At 44.6% G+C, this 17780-nt stretch overlaps 1 protein-coding gene across 5 annotated transcripts in view; it reads left to right on the plus strand.

Annotated features, from left to right (window-relative positions):
* Positions 1–15723, plus strand: part of Irf2 (interferon regulatory factor 2) — a 110681-nt gene extending 94958 nt beyond the window's left edge. For 4 of the 5 annotated variants that reach the window (XM_031339738.1, XM_031339735.1, XM_031339736.1 and 1 more), the window contains exons 7-9: positions 6002–6166; positions 13121–13167; positions 14192–15723. In XM_031339738.1, coding sequence (XP_031195598.1) covers positions 6002–6166; positions 13121–13167; positions 14192–14500 — 521 coding nt within the window. In that variant the 3' untranslated portion in view covers positions 14501–15723. The remainder of the gene's footprint in view (positions 1–6001; positions 6167–13120; positions 13168–14191) is intronic. The other variant, XM_031339737.1, reaches the window with a different exon arrangement.
* The last annotated feature ends 2057 nt before the right edge of the window (positions 15724–17780 follow it).

Consider the following 17780-nt stretch of genomic DNA (forward strand, 5'->3'; position numbering starts at 1 on the left):
TTTCCAGAGTGGTTGTACCAGTTTGCAATCCCACCAGCAATGAAGTAATGTTCCTCTTTCTCCACCACACTGTATATGTGAATCCAAAGCAGCACGTGTTTTATTATCTGTAAAATGGAAAAGTACAATATTATATAAAATGAAAGTAATAACAGTGATTCTACTTACTCCATAGAGTTGTGAGGATCAAATAAAACGGGCAATTGATCACTCTCTGTTTAGAGGGGATATAGGGTGATTGCATTTCTAAAATCAAATTAACATGCATTTGAGTAGGAGAAATGTATCCCTGTAGGCTGGGTCATCAGGGCCTGCCTGTATTAGCAGTTTTAGCCCTCAAACCATTGAATACATTTCTTCCTATAATGTGATTTCGATCGTCTGGTTTTTACATGCACAGCCAGTAAGTTCATTGCTTGGCCCTATAGCTACCTGGTATCCCTGGCAATTTACCTCGCCCCAGCCTTTCAGCCTTTTAAACTGTAAAGTGATAGGGCCAGTCCCCCCTCAAGGGCCTTTCTGTTTGTCTGAAGTCTGAGAGCAAGCAGCTTTCTCAGGTGGGGGCCTAACACCAACTCAACAATTGTTAATAAAGCAAGAATGACCTTTTAAGCAATCAAACCGGTCTGTCCATCGCTAACTGGCTATGAATAATATTGTTGGGATTCTTAGCAACTAGACTCAGATAAGGTTACATTCCCAGAGGTGACCTTGCAGGAGGGGCTGACCTTACTGAGCTGGACAAGCTTGGTGGAGTTCCTGCTTGCTGTCCCCTTTGAGAATTTCTGGCACCAAACACAAAGCTGTTGAGAAGAAATTTCACTGTTGGCCATGGGTCCAAGAGTCATTAAGGTGAGATTTGAAAGGTTTTGTCTCGAAAGGGCTTAATAAGTTAAGAGTAGCTTAGTTTGAACTATCTGGGCTGCTTTTATTTTGGGAGTCCTTGCCACAAAGGACTTGAAATTTGGAGTCAAAGTAAAGCTGTTCTTAAATCCTGTCACATTCTAGCCAGATGGCCTTTGCTTGATGTCATATATATGCACGTATATGATACACACACACACATACACATGTCTAAAATTATATATACAATGTCTGTCTAAAGTGGGGGTCATAATTGCTGTGTGCTTTCCTTATAGGGTTGGGAGGCTTTTCAGAGGGTGTGCTCCAGAAGTCGGATTTTATTGCTGTTTTTCAGTCAGGTTACTCATTATCTAGCACCAGGAGGTGTGCCATCGAAAGAGGCAGATGACTAATAGCACCTACACACACCCACAGAGCTTCTCAGACGTGTGGGTTCCCCTGTTTCTATGGTGGGCCTATAATTGAGAGTTGGGATGTCTCCAAAGGCCTCTCATCAGTGAGTGGATGGAGAACCATACCTTCTTCCCAAAATAACACAGACCTGTGAGGGAAGTTTGGCCTTAGAGATGATAATTGTATAGAGTATCTAGTTCTTAGCCCCAGAAGGCAGACATTTAGCTGTCTGTCCTAGTAGCTAGTGTTCAGGATCCACTAATAATTTAAACACACCTACGTGGCTGCATTTTCTCTCGTCATGTACATTAAATGAAATAGAAGACAAAATTAATTCCTTTTAGTTGTATAATTTAACATCTACCACTGAGCTATATGCCCAGCCCCACGATTCTCCCGCAAGTTTAGACAAATGCATTTGGTTGTGTAACTAGTGCCAAGCAGTAACAAGACAGAATGTTTTTATCAACCAAGAATGTTTTTACCCCTAACTCGTAATTGCAGTATAGCCTCTTGCATCTTTTTCATTTGGGAAAATTTAAATGAGCCCCACTCACTGCAAGTCTTGACATTTGCTAGAAAGCATCGATTGGCATGCACCATATTTGCAGACTCTTCTGCACCAACTCCTCGAAGATTCCTTGCAGCTGCCTAGCTGGACCCCTTCACTAATTTTCTGCCCAGGAGACATCCATTGAGCTCTTTGCTGGTGCCAGCCATGAGCGTGGGCCATGATGGAGTTCAGGAAGTGTTTAGAGCATTTCTCTGCTCTTGAGAGATACTGTATATACAAATGAAAAGGTCAAGGAAAGATGCATAGCGTTAACTGGAAACTGAGGCAGAAAATCAAGATGTGCTACAAGCTCATGCAGTTTGGGCTGAGCTCCAGCTCCAGGGTATGAGAGATGCTTAGGGGAAGGTCAAGTGAATCTGTGGGTCGTGCTCAGGTAGGGCTCTAAGAAACAGGGCCATCTGAGCAGTAACCATTGCTCACTCGCCTTCATCTCCTCTAGTCCTACCTTATTGAAGCTTTTGGTTTTCTAGCTGGAAAAAAAAATACTTGACTTCCTCAGCTTGGATGTCCCTTCGATTCTGCCCCTTACTTTTTCCCTTTCTGTCTTCTCCATCTTCTTTCCCTCCCTAGGTGGTTATTTGCTGGCTTGCTGCCCTCTAGATTTCTTACAGACCTGATCCTTGTCTCCATTGCATTCTCCCTGCCCCTGCCAGAACCAGACAGCAGCGTCTGTACCTAGCAGGTGCTCCACCTGTCTGGGTGGCTTGAATAACTAAGCTGGGCATTGTGAGGGAAAGAACAGAGAGAAAGAATACTCCTGGGCAGAACAAAAGGATAGATGCAATGGATACCTGAGCTGGGCCATTGTTTATAGTCCTAGCCAGCTTCCTGTAGATGTTCTGTTTAGAATGACAGCATGAGTAGGAAGGAGCTTTGGAGAACTGCAGTGAAAGGGGCTTTGATTTAAATAAAGTTATTGTAGGACCCTAATTCCATTGTCCTGTATGGTTCATGCATCTACTGTACATGCACACACACACATACACACATGCACATACATACACACACATGTATGCACACATGTATGAACACATGCATGCACTGTATATTCAAACACACATACACAAAAGCCTATATACACACACATACATGTAAACACACATACACATATACATACAAAAGACATACATATAAAAGACATACATACATAAACATACATATACACAAATACACATGTACAACCAAAACACACACACATGCAAACATGAGAGTGCATGTGTCTATGACAGTGTCTTACTATGTAGCCCTGGCTGGCCTGGAACTCACCCTACAGCTGGCCTACAACTCAGAGACCTACCTGTATCTACCTCTCAAGTGCTGGGATTAAAGGTATACACCACCAAGCCCAGAAGATATGAATACTTTAAAAATGCTGGGGCTGAAGAGATGGCTCTATGGTTAAGAGGGTGTTCTGCTCTTGCAGAGGACCTGAGTTCAGTTCCCAGTACCTATGCTGTACAGCTCTCAACTGCCTGTAACCCACTCTCCAAGGGAATTCATAGCCTCTAGCTACTTACCCTCACATGTACACATACACTTAGTAATCAAATAAATCTTTAAAAGTGCTCTAAAATGTACAAATAACATGCCAGCCAGAGTGATGATTTGAGTGGCTGAAACCAGAGCTGCTGATAGTTGATAACTTTCAGGGAGCCTGGAGTGTGGTCTCTTTTGGCAAAAATTAAGCATTTTGCAGTTGGAGAAGGATGGGAAACAGAGGGGAACAGAGCACTGTGCAGAACCACACTATGAGCCACACTGAGTGTGAACCACACTGTGAGCCACACTGTGTGCAGAACCACACTGTGAGCCCATGGGGAGTCTTTCTGTCTCTCTGTCACCCAGTTCCTTTGTCAGTGTCAGGATCCTGATGCTTCATTCTGATGACAGAAATGTTAAAACAACCTCCAAGTACCTAAATACAATGTTGATTATGGCTGCCTCATGCTTTGAGGACCTTTGGAAAATGCATTAACACCCTGCTTACTTATACTAATTGCAGCCAATTTCCAGGAGCATTTTATTCAATCTGCTGCCAACAAGAGTATACGCTCACTCAGTTTTGTTTAAACTTAAAACAGCACTAGAGTCATTGAAATTAAAAATGTTGTGGATTTTCATTATTTACCTAGAAGAATGGTGAAAATAAAAATGCTAGCAACACCGAATGCTGGCAAGGATGCAGACAAATTAGATCATGCTGACACTGCTGGTGAGAATGTGAAACACGCAGCCGCCTGGGAAACAATTTGGCTGGTTCTTGTGTAGCTAAACATGGAATTTCTGCATGAGCCAGCAATTACACTCTCTGATGTTTATCCCAGAGAAGTGGAAACATGTTTGTGGAAAACTTGAACACAAATGTTCACAGGAACCTTGTCTGTACTAGGCAAAGACTGGTAGCCACCCAAGCATCCTTCAATGGGTGGCTAGTTAAACAGATGGTATATGTTCTCCAACAACCTGCAGCAGGTAAACAGTGGACTATGCACACCAGCAATAGAGAGCCAGCTACAGCTACACACAACTCGGTGGCTCACTGGGGAACTACGTGAGATGCAAAGAGCCAAGCTGAGTGGATCTATTGTATAACATCTTCAAAATGATGAAAGTTACAGAAAAATGGACCAGGTTGTTGACTGCCAGGGACAGGGGACAGGAGGTGGCCACGAGGGGACTGAAGAAAGATAATTAAGGTTACAGAGCTACAAAGGCACCTGCAGCCATGAAGTCAGTTTTACAGCTGTGGTGGTCAGTCCATGAAACTTTGTATGTGATAAAATTACAAGGAGGTACATCCACTCACTGCACACCAAGGAATCCAGGTAGAGATGAGGCAATCTGAGCAAGGTGGGAGATTGGCAGTCTTGGGGTGGAGATACTGGATTCACAAGGTGTTTGTTACCTGAAGGAAACTGGGTAAAGGATCCAGACAGGACCTTCCTCTATTGCTTCTTGCAACCATATAAATTTATTATTGTTCCCAAATAAAAACTGTATTTTTAGTTTGTGTGCCTCTTATTCTTTAATTGTATATACACAAATATACACTAAATACTCCCTTCTGAATCCATCTAGAGTTGTGTGTGTGTGTGTGTGCGCGCGCGTGCGTGCGTGCGTGCGTGTGTGTGTGTGTGTGTGTGTGTGTGTGTGTGTGTGTGTGTGTGTGTTTAGAGATGACCACTTGGTACTGGATAACCAGTTAGGTGAGAAAACTGATTTCCCCCTCTCTCAGTAGTCATTAATTACCTAGTGGGGACCACATAAGATTTCCGTCATCTACAGTGTTGGATCAGCTGCTGTTGTTCTGTTCAGGACTTCGTTAGACAAGCATATTGTTGAGATTTCATAGGTCCTGTCTTTCATGTGTGAGCCTCTCTCACAGCAGATGCAGGTCCTCTGGCTCTTACAGTTCTGCTGCCCTCTCTGAGCCTTGCTGTAGGGCTGTGTGGTATGTAGGCGGATCAGTTGACTCTGGGTATTCCACCGACATTTGTTCTCTTCACCAAAATAAAGATTTGAATTTAAAAAAAAATAGAAGCAGTTTCAGACTGAGCTTAACTAGATTGATCTTATCGGTGTCCGGGCAGTTAATGCTGTTACCATTCGTTAGAATTGGGGAACCGCTCTGATGTTCTGGACAGTCGGCTACATTCAGATCAAGAGAAAGCATGAGCAGGGCTTCCCCTTTCCATTTGGCCAGAAATGGCTCAGTGAGTGGATTGTTGTGCCTTTGCCTTCCTGTGAAGGTTTGATGGTGTCTGTCTGGACCACAGGATCCTGAAAATCAGCGTAGCATCTTCCTACAGAACAAGAGCAGAGAACAGAAGTAGGTTGTGTGCCAAGCATTAGGATATCTGGCTTGAGATTTGGTCAAGATGCAGCCTGAGGTCTTGGCTATGACCAGGTTGAGTTTGAGACTCAGGACATTGTCCCCAGGACGTACCATCAACAAGCACAGTGGGGACACACCTGGGCCAACCCATTGCAGATTATTAACACAGAACTCAAGTTTGGTTTTCAGCTTCCTGGCAGGTGGCATGGGAAGGCCTGAAATCTGAACCCAAGTTGGCAGCCTGCCTGAGCAGAGGAAGGTTTTCTGTTTTGGGAGTGTGGTGTAATCATGATGTCAAGAGACTTTGAGTGATGGTGGTCTCCTTTCCTTTGAAGTTGTAGGACAGTCCCATCTGGACAACAACATTGAAGATCAAGAGATCGTCACTAACCCGCCAGACATCTGCCAGGTTGTAGAAGTGACCACCGAGAGTGATGACCAACCAGTCAGCATGAGCGAGCTCTACCCTCTACAAATTTCTCCTGTGTCTTCCTACGCAGGTAAGGGGAGGGAGGGTGACTTGAGACTGAATGGGGAAACCACAAGTCTACCATCACCCTATTTCACCACACCACAGGAGATCTCTTTCTGTACTAAAATTACTACTGTGGACTTATTCTTACTCTTATGCTCTTGACAATGTCTTGGGGCACTTTTGTTAAAAGATGTGCTCATGGTATTCCTTTACTTGATTGCCCATGATATGGTTCATCTGGGACTACAATAACATTTCCTGGAATAAATGCTTCATTGTTGTCATAAACACACAACAAATGATATACTGAGAACTGGCAAGGACCCAAAAAGCTCTGGCAAATATGAGTTCAAATCCACTCCACTGATCCATTTGCCCAAGTTAACAGAATTGGGCAGGCAGAGTAGTTTGATGGAATATTGATTTTATTTAGGCAGATAGGACTTCAGAAATCATCTTTTCTAGAGTCTCCATTTGTGGAAGTAAAAGAATTTTCTTTCAAGGTCACCAGGACAATAAAATGTCCTGGGACTAAAACTCATCTTCAGCTTTGAGGTCATTGCTAAATCCAATCCATTTTTTTGGCTTTTCTTGCCATGTCTACATATTTTTCCCTCCCTCCTTCCGTTCCTCCCCACTTCCTTCCCTTCCTATATGGTGCTGCTTCTAGTTAAACTTAGCTCATTTCTACTTCTCCTGGGTATCCGTCCTATCACTGCTATATAAGTCCTGACAGAGTCACAGGACTAGAAATGGACTGAGAAAATGACGGTTCCTTTTGCCATGGACATTCCGTCATCTTACATTTGCTGACCATCTCCATTTAAGCTTTTGGAACTCAGTCACAATTAGGAAATCTGAGTCACTGTTATTGCTTGCAGCTATTAAAAATAAAAAGCAGAGACCAGGGCATGGGAAAGGCCAGTCAGCTCCAGCAAATGGATTACCTTCTCCCCCAGCGTATTTGCAGTCTGAAGCCCACGCCATGAGTTCCCTAACTGTAACTGTCCAGCGACCATGCATGCACTGGGTTTACCTGAAAGGAGGGCTGGAAATGAAAAAGATAAGGGGGGGGGGGGGGGGGGGGGGGGGGTGAGAGAAGAATGAAGCCAAGACAAGGTTCTGATCAAGGCTTCAAGTTTAATATTCAGCACTGAGTTTATATAGGGCAAGCCCACAGACCCCATCCTTTGTTTCAGCTGGATTATGTCGCAAAGCAAGGTTGGCAGGCAGTCTATTCTTCTAAGTTCCTGTAGGAACTTGCGGATGCAGCCAAGACAGGTGACTCAACCAAAGCAGGTGACTCCACCAAGATCACTAAGGTCCATTGCAGCAAGCGCTCAAGGTCTCTTCAGCCTGCTCGCTGGGAAGGGCATGCCTAGCTGCCAAGTTTCTTGTTTAATTCGTTTTCTGAATTGTGGTAAAATACATATAACACAGGTTTACCACTGTTAACACCTTGAGGTCAGTTGTTTATTCATCAGACATAGTTTGAACTCTCATATGTGTCCATCTCTTTATGGTCTTTGCCAGGGGCCTAGTAACTCTCTTCTTTGTTGTATGTTTACAGTGCTCTGAGGATTATGCTAAATGCTTGTAAGAACTGGCACAGATGGACTCACTCAGTTATCAAAGGAATAAATGCCATTCTCTCCTCTCAAAAATGAGGACTCTAAGGCTAACGTGAGTCTAGGAATGAAAAACTAGTGACATAGTGTCTGATGTTCTTAACCACATAGCACAGCACATGTTACCTGGGATCACATGCTGTAGTCTCATTTGACTGTCAAAGGACCCACCAGAGAGGGTAGACCAAAATGTTTATGCTAAGACTAAATCCGTGGCTTTTTTCTAAGTCACCCAGCTGCTGCTTAAGCAGGCACTGGGGCTGGAGGGGCGGAGCCTTGATGAAGCTACTTTCACCTGCTGGATGAGGTTTCCTTGGTGATTTTTGAAAAGACCTTCCTTCTTGCTGTTCTGTCAGCAGTGGCATTCCGACTTAGCAGAGGTGTTCTGAGAACAGCTGATGTGTGTAGAGAGAAATGAAAATTTTATCACACATTCTGGGACATTCGGATAGATTTTCAAGGAAGGGTTTTGGCTCCAGGGTGGAAGGTAGCATGAATTTCTGCGAGAGCCCAGCTTCCCAGCCTCCTATTTGGTTTATCTCTTGTTTTTATTGCTGGAGTTCTCCAGAACCTTGTAGAGGAAGCTTTATTGGATAGGGCCAAAAGTCTTTACCTGTTGGTTCTTCTCTAGACTTGGAGATGTGATGGAAAGCTCTCTGCTCGCTCAAGTGTTCCTGTCAGACAGTTTGTAACATTCCATAGCTCTCTCTTCTCATCCTTTCGTTGTATGGCTGCTAATACCATAGGCTGTTTGGTTGTTGCTCACACAAGAATTCCTGTGTGTGGACTGTTGATCCAAACATCAACCACCTCCATTTGCCTGTTCAGGAAACAATGTTTCGCATTTGGAACCTGTTTTTGACTATGTTTCCTAGGGATCACTGTAATATTAGTGGATCACTAGGAGTATCACAGATCTGTCTTCTGATGTATGATTTAACTGTCAGGGTGAGAAGGAGTTGAGACAGTGTCTGGGTGGAAGGAAGTATTTGCATCTGATAGTTTAAGATAAAAATTTGTTTGATTTGTAAAATCAAAAGTGGGAAGTATGTTTCACAGCCCAGCCTGGTGAAGCATTAAGGCATAGTCTGTTTGTTTGTTTAGTTTGTTTACATATTTATTTTTGCAGTGCTGAAGATCAAAGCCAAGGCTTTGGTGTGATGAAGCACGCGCTCCACCACTGGTCTACCCAGCCCTCATTGTATTTCAATGTGGCCATATGCCTAATCCTTTTAGGATCTCACTAGATTGTTGGTGGTTTAGTAAAAGAAAACCATCATGGTGGTTCAGCAGATGGGAGGTGGGAAACAGGTTTGAGTAGGAGGCATGTAAGAATCAATTGGTTGTATAATCAGGAGAAAAGAGTCTGTGCGGGCAACCAACCACCATCCTTCCAGGAACTGTATGTATATCGTGATTGAGGCAAAGGTGTATTGGTGCAGAGACTAAGAACACGCTGATTTGAGCCGCCAAGTGATCAGTTATGTCTTCCAAGTCAACATAACTGAGGAAATTAGACGGAAAGAAATCAATGCTGATCGGATTTGCTGGAAATAGAGCCTTCCAGAAAATATATATCAGATATCACATAATACAATAATGTGTTCCATGAAGTACATCCCCCTCTCTCTTTCTCCCTCTCCCTCTCCCTTTCCCTCTCTCTCTCTCTCTCTCTCTCCCTCCCTCCCTTCCTCCCTCCCCCTCTCTCTCTCTCTCTGTCTCTTGGATGTTCTTGAGATAACTATGGCAATATGTATTCCAAGGCGGATGCTAAGAGTTGGGCTGAAGTGGCAGAACTCTGGAACTGTTGCTCTGGAAGAGCCCCTGAGGTCATCTGATCCAAGTCTAGATCACTTTCCTCCCTTCTAGCTGCTTGTCGGAAAATGGACCGGAAAGGTTGAATTACTATTCGTGTATCTTCAACTACTATGTAAATAGTTCAGCTTATTCTGACACTCTTGATGGGATAAGTAACTCCCATCATCTTTATCCCATTGTATTGGAAGTCAGTTTGAAAAGTAGCCAAACTAATAAAAGAGGGAAGTGACATAATGCACACTGACATTTTGGCAGTCACATTGATCTGGAAGCCGCAGCTACAGCAAGCTCATTTGTCATGTAAAAAGTCATTCTGGAAATGGTCATGGTGGACGAAAGTCAAGAGAACAGGAATGAGGACTTGGAGCAGACTGGTCAGTAATAGTTATAAAAAGTGCCATTCATCTGAAAGCAAGCTTTAGGATCCTCAGGGGGAGACACCTGCACCTCCTAGGCTGAAGGCCCCTCAAGACCACTTTCTCAAAAAGAACTGGAGTTAGAGACTTGACGCTTCACACTGCCATAACAAAACACACGAGGCAGTCGGCTTTTAAAAAGCTGAAGACGGTATGGCTCATAGTTTCATGAGATTTCAGTTTGTAGCTACTTGGCCCCATTGCTTTGGGACTATGACGGCACAGAACGGCATGGTCAGAACCATGTGGTGGAGCAAAGCTGCTCAGACCATGGTGGATGGGAAGGGGAAGAAAGACAGGAAGGAGCTGGGACCTGGTGTCCCCTGCAGAGGGGTGAGTGCAATGGTCTCAGCTCTTAAAGTTTCCAACTCATTCCCACATCACTGTCATCTGGGGAGCAAATCTTCAACACATCAGCCTTGGGGAGACAGTTAAGATGCGAACCCTTCTGCCCAATTTCTGAAGTGTAGAGGGGTTCTATAGCTACGCCAGAGACCGTTGAACTTAATTTAGAAATGATTCTCTCCAGTCAGCATCTGTGTCAGCCAAAAACACGAGGGTAGAGTGTGCGTGCCTTTACTTAGCCGCAACTTTATTCCTCCAGTTGAATGCTGGGCACTCACAGGAAATTAATGTTCTTATCCCCTTCCAGGTCTATTCAGAGTCTTACCAAGGAGTTTAACCTGGCATCTAACTTCCAAAGCTTCCAACAAGTGTGGACTGGGCTTGTGGGATCCTAAAACTCTGATGTCAACAGCTTCCTTCTTTCAGTCTCCTGCCTTCCCAAGCGTGCCTGATGTCTCTGTGTGTTTGTTTTTACTTGAAGAGGAAAGGCACGGGAGACGTTAGGATTTACAGAGAGTCATTAGGAGGAGAGTGTGTCTGGTGCATGAGGAAGAAGGGAAACTTGGGCTTCAGAGTACAAACAAAGCCAAGCATGAAAATAGGAAGGAGTCTTGAAGGTTGGCCAGCAGGGAGGTCGTCTCTGCTCTGCGCGCTTTGCGACTTTGGGATCCCAAGTTCAGTTTTGTTTTCTCCACTCTGCTGACTCAGTCCACCACTTGGCAGGGTTCTCAACATCTCCGTTCCCCATTTTTTTCCTTCCTCTTGGGAGTGGCTGTCCTGCCTCCTGGAGGCTGAGCTGATGTGGCTTTTGTGTACGGAGAGAAGTTTCCTTTTCTGGTCTTTGTTTACTTCTGCCTGAAAACATTTCTTGTGCCTATTGTCAATTTGTCTCTATAGCTCAGATCACTGTCAGCCGAGACCTAGGCTTACTTGTGGGACTTGTGACCTCCTACATGGGGAGGATATTTTGGGCAGGACAATGTGAGGTGGAGGGGCAGAGATTTGTGTTTTGGTCAGCCCGTGGCAATCTCCCAGGCCTGTCTGAGGTCTCTGGAGAACAGTGGCTGAGAGTAATGCAAACACATTCATTTCTGGAGGAGACTTTTGGATCTCAAATGTTTGTTGTCTGTTTCAGGAATGCACTGGAGGGTACAGTTTGTCCACTGGCTCTTTAATTGGCTATATGTGGAGAGCCTGGTCTCTGGGCTATACTCTGAGTGATGGAAAGGGTTCGAGTTGGCCTGGAGCCATTGAATACAGGGCAGAAGAGGGTAGAAGGATCTAGAGAACATATTGCAGATGATAGCAGTTGTTCTCTGATCTTGGTACGGGATGAACAAGACCTGTATACAAAGACTCCAGCAGAGCCTAGCCATAGATCTTCACAAACGCCCAGCTCTTGTCAGTAAAATAAATGAACCAGACAAAATGACTTACAAAAGTCTGAGTATTTTAAATGTTCTACCCTCTATGCATTAATTTTTGCAGTGTTGTTAAACACTGAAAAAAAAAACTGTCCCGTATCTTTTTTTAATTTATAAAACTTAACATACAGATGATGTATAATCACCAGTTATTGATTTTGACTCTGTTGAATCCAGCCCAATGTGCAAACTCAGAGTTAAATCGAAATTATATTGCAGGCACTGTGTGTCAGCTCTGTAGTGGGCCCTTTCCAAATGCTCAAACACCCTCTCCCTCATCATCCAGTCCTCTCTGGAAGGTGTCAGGTAACTGTAGCTCACTATGGTTAAGAACTGTTCTCTGTATCTCATAGCTGGAAGGTCCTATTGGGCATATATTATCAGTTGCTCTGGAGCCGTTTGACCATAAAGATAATGGCTTACCACAGTACAAAACTCACAGTCTCTGGGTTGGGAATCCAGGCATAGCTTAGCTAGGCCCTTTGCAGCAGAGCCTTGCTAGCCTGTTATCAGGCGTTAGCTAGCCCTGAAGTTCAACTGTTGAGCCAGTGGCTCTCGAGGCATTGGCCAGAACTGAATTCCTTGCAAGTGGAGAAGAACAGAGATTCCCAGTTTCTTGCTAGCTTTTACCTGGAAGCAGCCCTTAGCTTAAATTTGCTGTGTGGGCCTTCCTAACACTGCCAGCAGGCAAGAGAGTATCCATAAAAGACAGGTTGAATCTTACATGATGATGTGAGCATGTTCATAGAGTAGTTACATCGTTGGAGTGTTTTGTTAGCTAAAATCAAGTTGCAGCTCCTACCAGCACTGAGAAGAACAGGTCCCAAAGACAGTAAACACTCAGCGAAAGTCTTGGGGCATCCACAACATGGCCACCTGCTTTAACTCCAGAGGAAGCTGGATCTCTAAATCTAAGAGGAGGATGCTAACAACAGGAGGGGGCAAGGAGTGAGTTAAGAAGGCTTCTTGGAAAGTTTCACTGAGTCTGGATTACCTGTGGGAAGAGACATGGACTAGAAGAAAAGATGGTGTGGTGTTATGGACAGAGCTTCAGTGGGGAGGAGTTGCCTTAGGGGCAGCAACCCCACCCTGGGAGGCTGGGACTGTGGCAGTGTAGCCTTGGAAAGTGAGCCTCCCCACTCAGCCGCAAAGCCCACTGCTCTTAGGGGACTAAGCAGAGAATTGAAATTCACTCCAGCATGTCCCACTTGGAAGTGCTGGACCTTACAAAGTGGAGGGAGAGGGTCCATGTAGTTTCTTATTTCTGAAGTGCCGGCATAGGTTTTTAAGACACTTCCTGAAGCCCCAAAATAGCTTGAGCAACAAGACTGTTTTTCTTTCTATACAGAAAGTGAAACTACCGACAGTGTGCCCAGTGATGAGGAGAACGCAGAGGTAAGCCAGCTTTCAGGGGTGTGTGTGTGTGTGTGTGTGTGTGTGACAGAGAGAGAGAGAAAGAGAGACAGACAGACAGACAGACAGACAGACTGAAAGAGACATAGACAAAACAGAATATCCATATCCTAAGTTCACCGTAGCCTTTCATTCTAATCTTAAAATGTAGTACTAAGGAAGGGAAATCCAGCATGACCCTCAGAAAGAGAGATGAACATAACAGGGCAGGAAGAGGAAATTGAAGTCAGGGCCAGGAAATGTTGATATTCTTATGGCTGTAAACATCCTGATTTGCCAACAGGAATAGAATGCCCTGCCCAGCCCAAAGCAGGGAACAGAAGTAAGCATCAGAAAGAGCTGAGCAAAATGATCTCTTTACAGCTCAGCTCGGTCCCCTCCTCAGTGGTCCTGCAGAGAGGGTGTGTGTCCAGTCTCTGCTCCCTGCCAACCTGCTTCCGGCTTCCCTCCTAGGACAGGCTCACACAATGGCAGGAAGTGGCTCTGAAGCCAGTGGGAAGAAAAAGGGGTTGGAGGAGAAGCCAGTGTTTTCTAGAATTCCTAATTTTCCAAGTTTGGGAATCCTGGGGGGACAGTGGGCAATGGTGCTGGCATGTTTTATGATCTGGTTTCTTCGAGAACCTTAATTCCCTTTCTGCTTGGCAACCAGTAAGGCCAGTTGTGGCTCCAAACCCCATGTCTCAGCTCCACTCATTTAAAAAGCAATCAAAGGGCATTTGCTGTCTGTCTGTGAGCTCCTTACTTCATCCCTCTGAAAAGTCAGGATAACTCATTAGGCTGGGCCATCCATTATGGCTGGACACTATCCAATACCAAGCCTGGACAGCCTGGGCATAGGAACCAGAAGCCAAGCTGCCACTATGTTCCATGTCTTTGTAGAATAGTCTTGACCAGGGATAGTGCATGCACGGGAGTTCATTGGAAAAGTAAGAGAAGGCATTGTTTAGCATATGGCATTCAACCGAGGGAAAAAGAATACATGTATCTTGATTGTTTTCTCTGAAAGGGGAGACCACACTGGCGGAAGAGGAACATCGAAGGCAAGCAGTACCTTAGCAACATGGGGACCCGGAACACCTATCTGCTGCCCGGCATGGCGACTTTTGTCACTTCCAACAAGCCAGATCTGCAGGTCACCATCAAAGAGGAGAGCTGTCCGATGCCTTACAACAGCTCCTGGCCCCCATTTACAGACATCCCCCTTCCTGCCCCAGTGACCCCCACGCCCAGCAGCAGTCGGCCGGACAGGGAGACCCGGGCCAGTGTCATCAAGAAGACATCTGACATCACCCAGGCCCGTGTCAAGAGCTGTTAAGCCTTTGACTCTCCCTGGTGGTTGTTGGGATTTCTTAGCTTTGTGTTGTTATTTGTTTGTATTTTATTTTTTTTCCTCTATGATACCTATCTTAGACAAATCTAAGGGAGAAAGCCTTGACAATAGAATATTGATTGCTGTGTCCAACTCCAGAGCTGGAGCTTCTTCTTAACTCAGGACTCCAGCCACCCCCCTTGGTAGATACGTATCTCTAGAACCTGCTGGATCTGCCAGGGCTACTCCCTCAAGTTCAAGGACCAACAGCCTCACGGGCAGTGGAGGTGCTGCGTTGCCTACGGTCAAGGCCAGCATGGTGGAGTGGATGCCTCAGAACGGAGGAGAAAATGTGAACTAGCTGGAATTTTTTATTCTTGTGAATATGTACATAGGGCAGTACGAGCAATGTTGCAGTCTGCTTCTGCACCTTATCTTGAAGCATTTACAATAGGCCTTCTTGTAATCTTGCTCCCCTTCACAGCACACTCTGACGTCCCCTTCTGTGTCCATTATCCCACTACCCACCCCTCCCTCCTCAACCCCTCCATCTCAGCCCTTTATGCACCTCTTCCTCCCCAACCCATCCTATCACAACCTCCTACCCATCCTTGCCCTCCCAACCCCTTCTATCCCAGCCCACCACCCACCTCTTTCCTCCCCAACTCCTCCATCCCAGCCCATTACCCATCCCTCTCCTACACGCAGCCTACCCCGGCCCACCCTGTTCCTTTTCTCCAGTCTCCTCTCCTCAAAGGCAAGGCTCTACATCTTGGAGGAGGAGAAGAAAATTTCTTCACCGCTGTCCCATTTTAAGACTGCTTGAATTAAAAAAAAATCTTTCTAATCTGCTATGCTTGAATGGCACGCGGTACAAAGGAAGACTGTCATGGAAATATTATGCAAATTCCCAGATCTGAAGACGGAAAATACTCTAATTCTAACCAGAGCAAGCTTTTTTATTTTTTTATACAAGGGGAATATTTTATTCAAGGTAAAAAAAATTCTAAATAAAATATAATTGTTTTTTATCTTTTCTACAACAAATTTATAATTTTAAGATTCCTTTTCCTGTTTATCAGCAGTTGTTATTACATCCCTTGTGGCACATTTTTTTTTTAATTTTGTAAAGGTGAAAACAAAACTTTTATGAGCTCATGTAGCAATCAAATTATCCTGTGGATTGATAATAAATGAATATGGTATATAGTTAAAATTTTTAATGGGTATCACTTCTGGCTTTCTGTGTGTCTGGCTTAGAGCATAATCCCGCATCAGGGCTGACAAAGTATTTATTTTTGGAGACCAACATGCTTTCCTTGTTTAACTACAAAGAAAATTAGGAGGTTCCTATGGTAAGGCAGTGAATAACTTCCTCTTCCCACTGCAGTGGGCCCTGTGCAAAATGTCCTCCATGAGTTCCCATCTTTGCTCATCACAGATGTGTCTAGAAAGGGCATTTATCACTATTCCACATGTTAGAAATCAAGATCTGAAATGAAGACCCTCTACTGGGGTTACCTAGGCAACACAAGACCAGGATGCTAGTGGAGCTCACATCTGGAGGGCTCCTGGAGAGAGTGTTTCCCACTCACTGTTTCTGTTGTAAGTGGAGTCCACTCCTCTTGGTGGGTTTCCTGTCCCCATCTGTAGGCTTATACTTACAGATTTGAGTTTGTGTTGAGTTCCATACCCGGGCACAGGGCTAAAACACTGTCAGTCATGGCAAATAGTTGTTAAGTCCTACCTTTCTGTTTGTCTCCTAAGACCTGGGGTCTTAAACCAAGGCCCTGCCCTTAATGAGTAGGATTTTGAGACCACCGTTCTCTGCCACCTACTTGGAATTTATTTTCCTTCCTTTTGAATTTATTTACCTTTATTGCCTTCACACACACACCTGGGTAGTTCAAGGTTCAGTCCTGACCTTGAGGAGGTCACTTCCCTCACTCCTCCCATGAATCCTCAGTTATTAAAAACTTCGCTGCCTCACCTTTGGGGGCTGGGAAAAGATCACTTGGTTAATGTTTGAAAAGGTCCCTTCAACTTATGAAAGGACAAAGGGCTCTTTTAAAGTCTATCGCTGTGTGTGGCTGCAGATACAACCAATGGCCATAAAATTATCTCTCCTGAACACAAGTCAACGGAAACGTGTTACTGTTTGGTGCGCTGTTGGAAATGTCTCACACAGGTGGTCAATTATTTCCTCTTCTGTTTTTTTTTATTTTATTATTTTTATTGATTGATTGGTATATCTACTGACTGACCAATGTAGGAGGTGTTTATTTTGATTCCCTAGGAGAAATCGTTATATCTTCAGTAATATGAGCCTCCCCTTTTGGTAATTCATATTAAAACAAAATGTCATTAGTCACCCTGTTTTGTTTTGTTTGCAAAACAACAAAAACATAACAACAGACATTAGCCCTGACTCATGTGGTCACCAGCGGGTCTAGGATAGCCTGGACTCTCTGATCCTCTCTCTGGACCCATAATGAGCCCTGCGGGTCCCAAATGCCAGACCACACTGCCACACATGCATCCCTGTGGTGGGATCCAGACTAGCAGTCAAATTCAGAGACACATAGTTTAGGTGCTCAAGGTAAGACTCCATTGCCAGTAAGATGACTAAGGAGAACGAGGCTTAAAATATTCTCACGAAAGGCTGCAGAAAAACAAGTGAGTTACATAAAGCCTGAGGAGCCAACAAACCAGATGGACAACTCAATCATAGGAGCCCCAGACCTTGTCACTTAGAGGAAGTGCTGGGGACACGTGATTCATTTAGTAGGCCGTCGTGTGTGCCAATATGGTTTTTATGACTGGTTTTGCCGTGGGTGTGTTTAAGTAGCAATATAACTGCCTTTGGGACAATAGCTTCCATTCTCAGTAGCAAGCTCGTAGGTAGGGCGCACCTGGAATGAAGTTCCTTATACATCTGTGATCTGGGGATTCACTGACAGCACTGAGGTAGAGCGAGCAGAGCACCGTGATATAGGGACTTCCACTGCTCTGTTTGGGTGTGTAAAATAAGTCCAGCCTCAACCATAGCCGACTTTCCCTATTTAGGTGTCAAAGGCAGCGTTTTGTCCCCTTGAAGGTATTAGAAATACGTGGCCAAGAAATACAAATCCTTGAAACATCAAAGCCCTAAAATGATACCCCTTTTGTTTCTCCAAATGCAAAGGGCACTATCATGTAACCCACTCCTGAGGTAGACATTTTAGGAACGAGGAAGATGAGAGGTTTGGTTTCAGGACTCTGAGTTTTGAAGTTGGTGCTTTTAAAA

The sequence above is a fragment of the Mastomys coucha genome, unplaced genomic scaffold (assembly GCF_008632895.1).
Source record: "Mastomys coucha isolate ucsf_1 unplaced genomic scaffold, UCSF_Mcou_1 pScaffold22, whole genome shotgun sequence".
Classification (NCBI taxonomy): domain Eukaryota; kingdom Metazoa; phylum Chordata; class Mammalia; order Rodentia; family Muridae; genus Mastomys; species Mastomys coucha.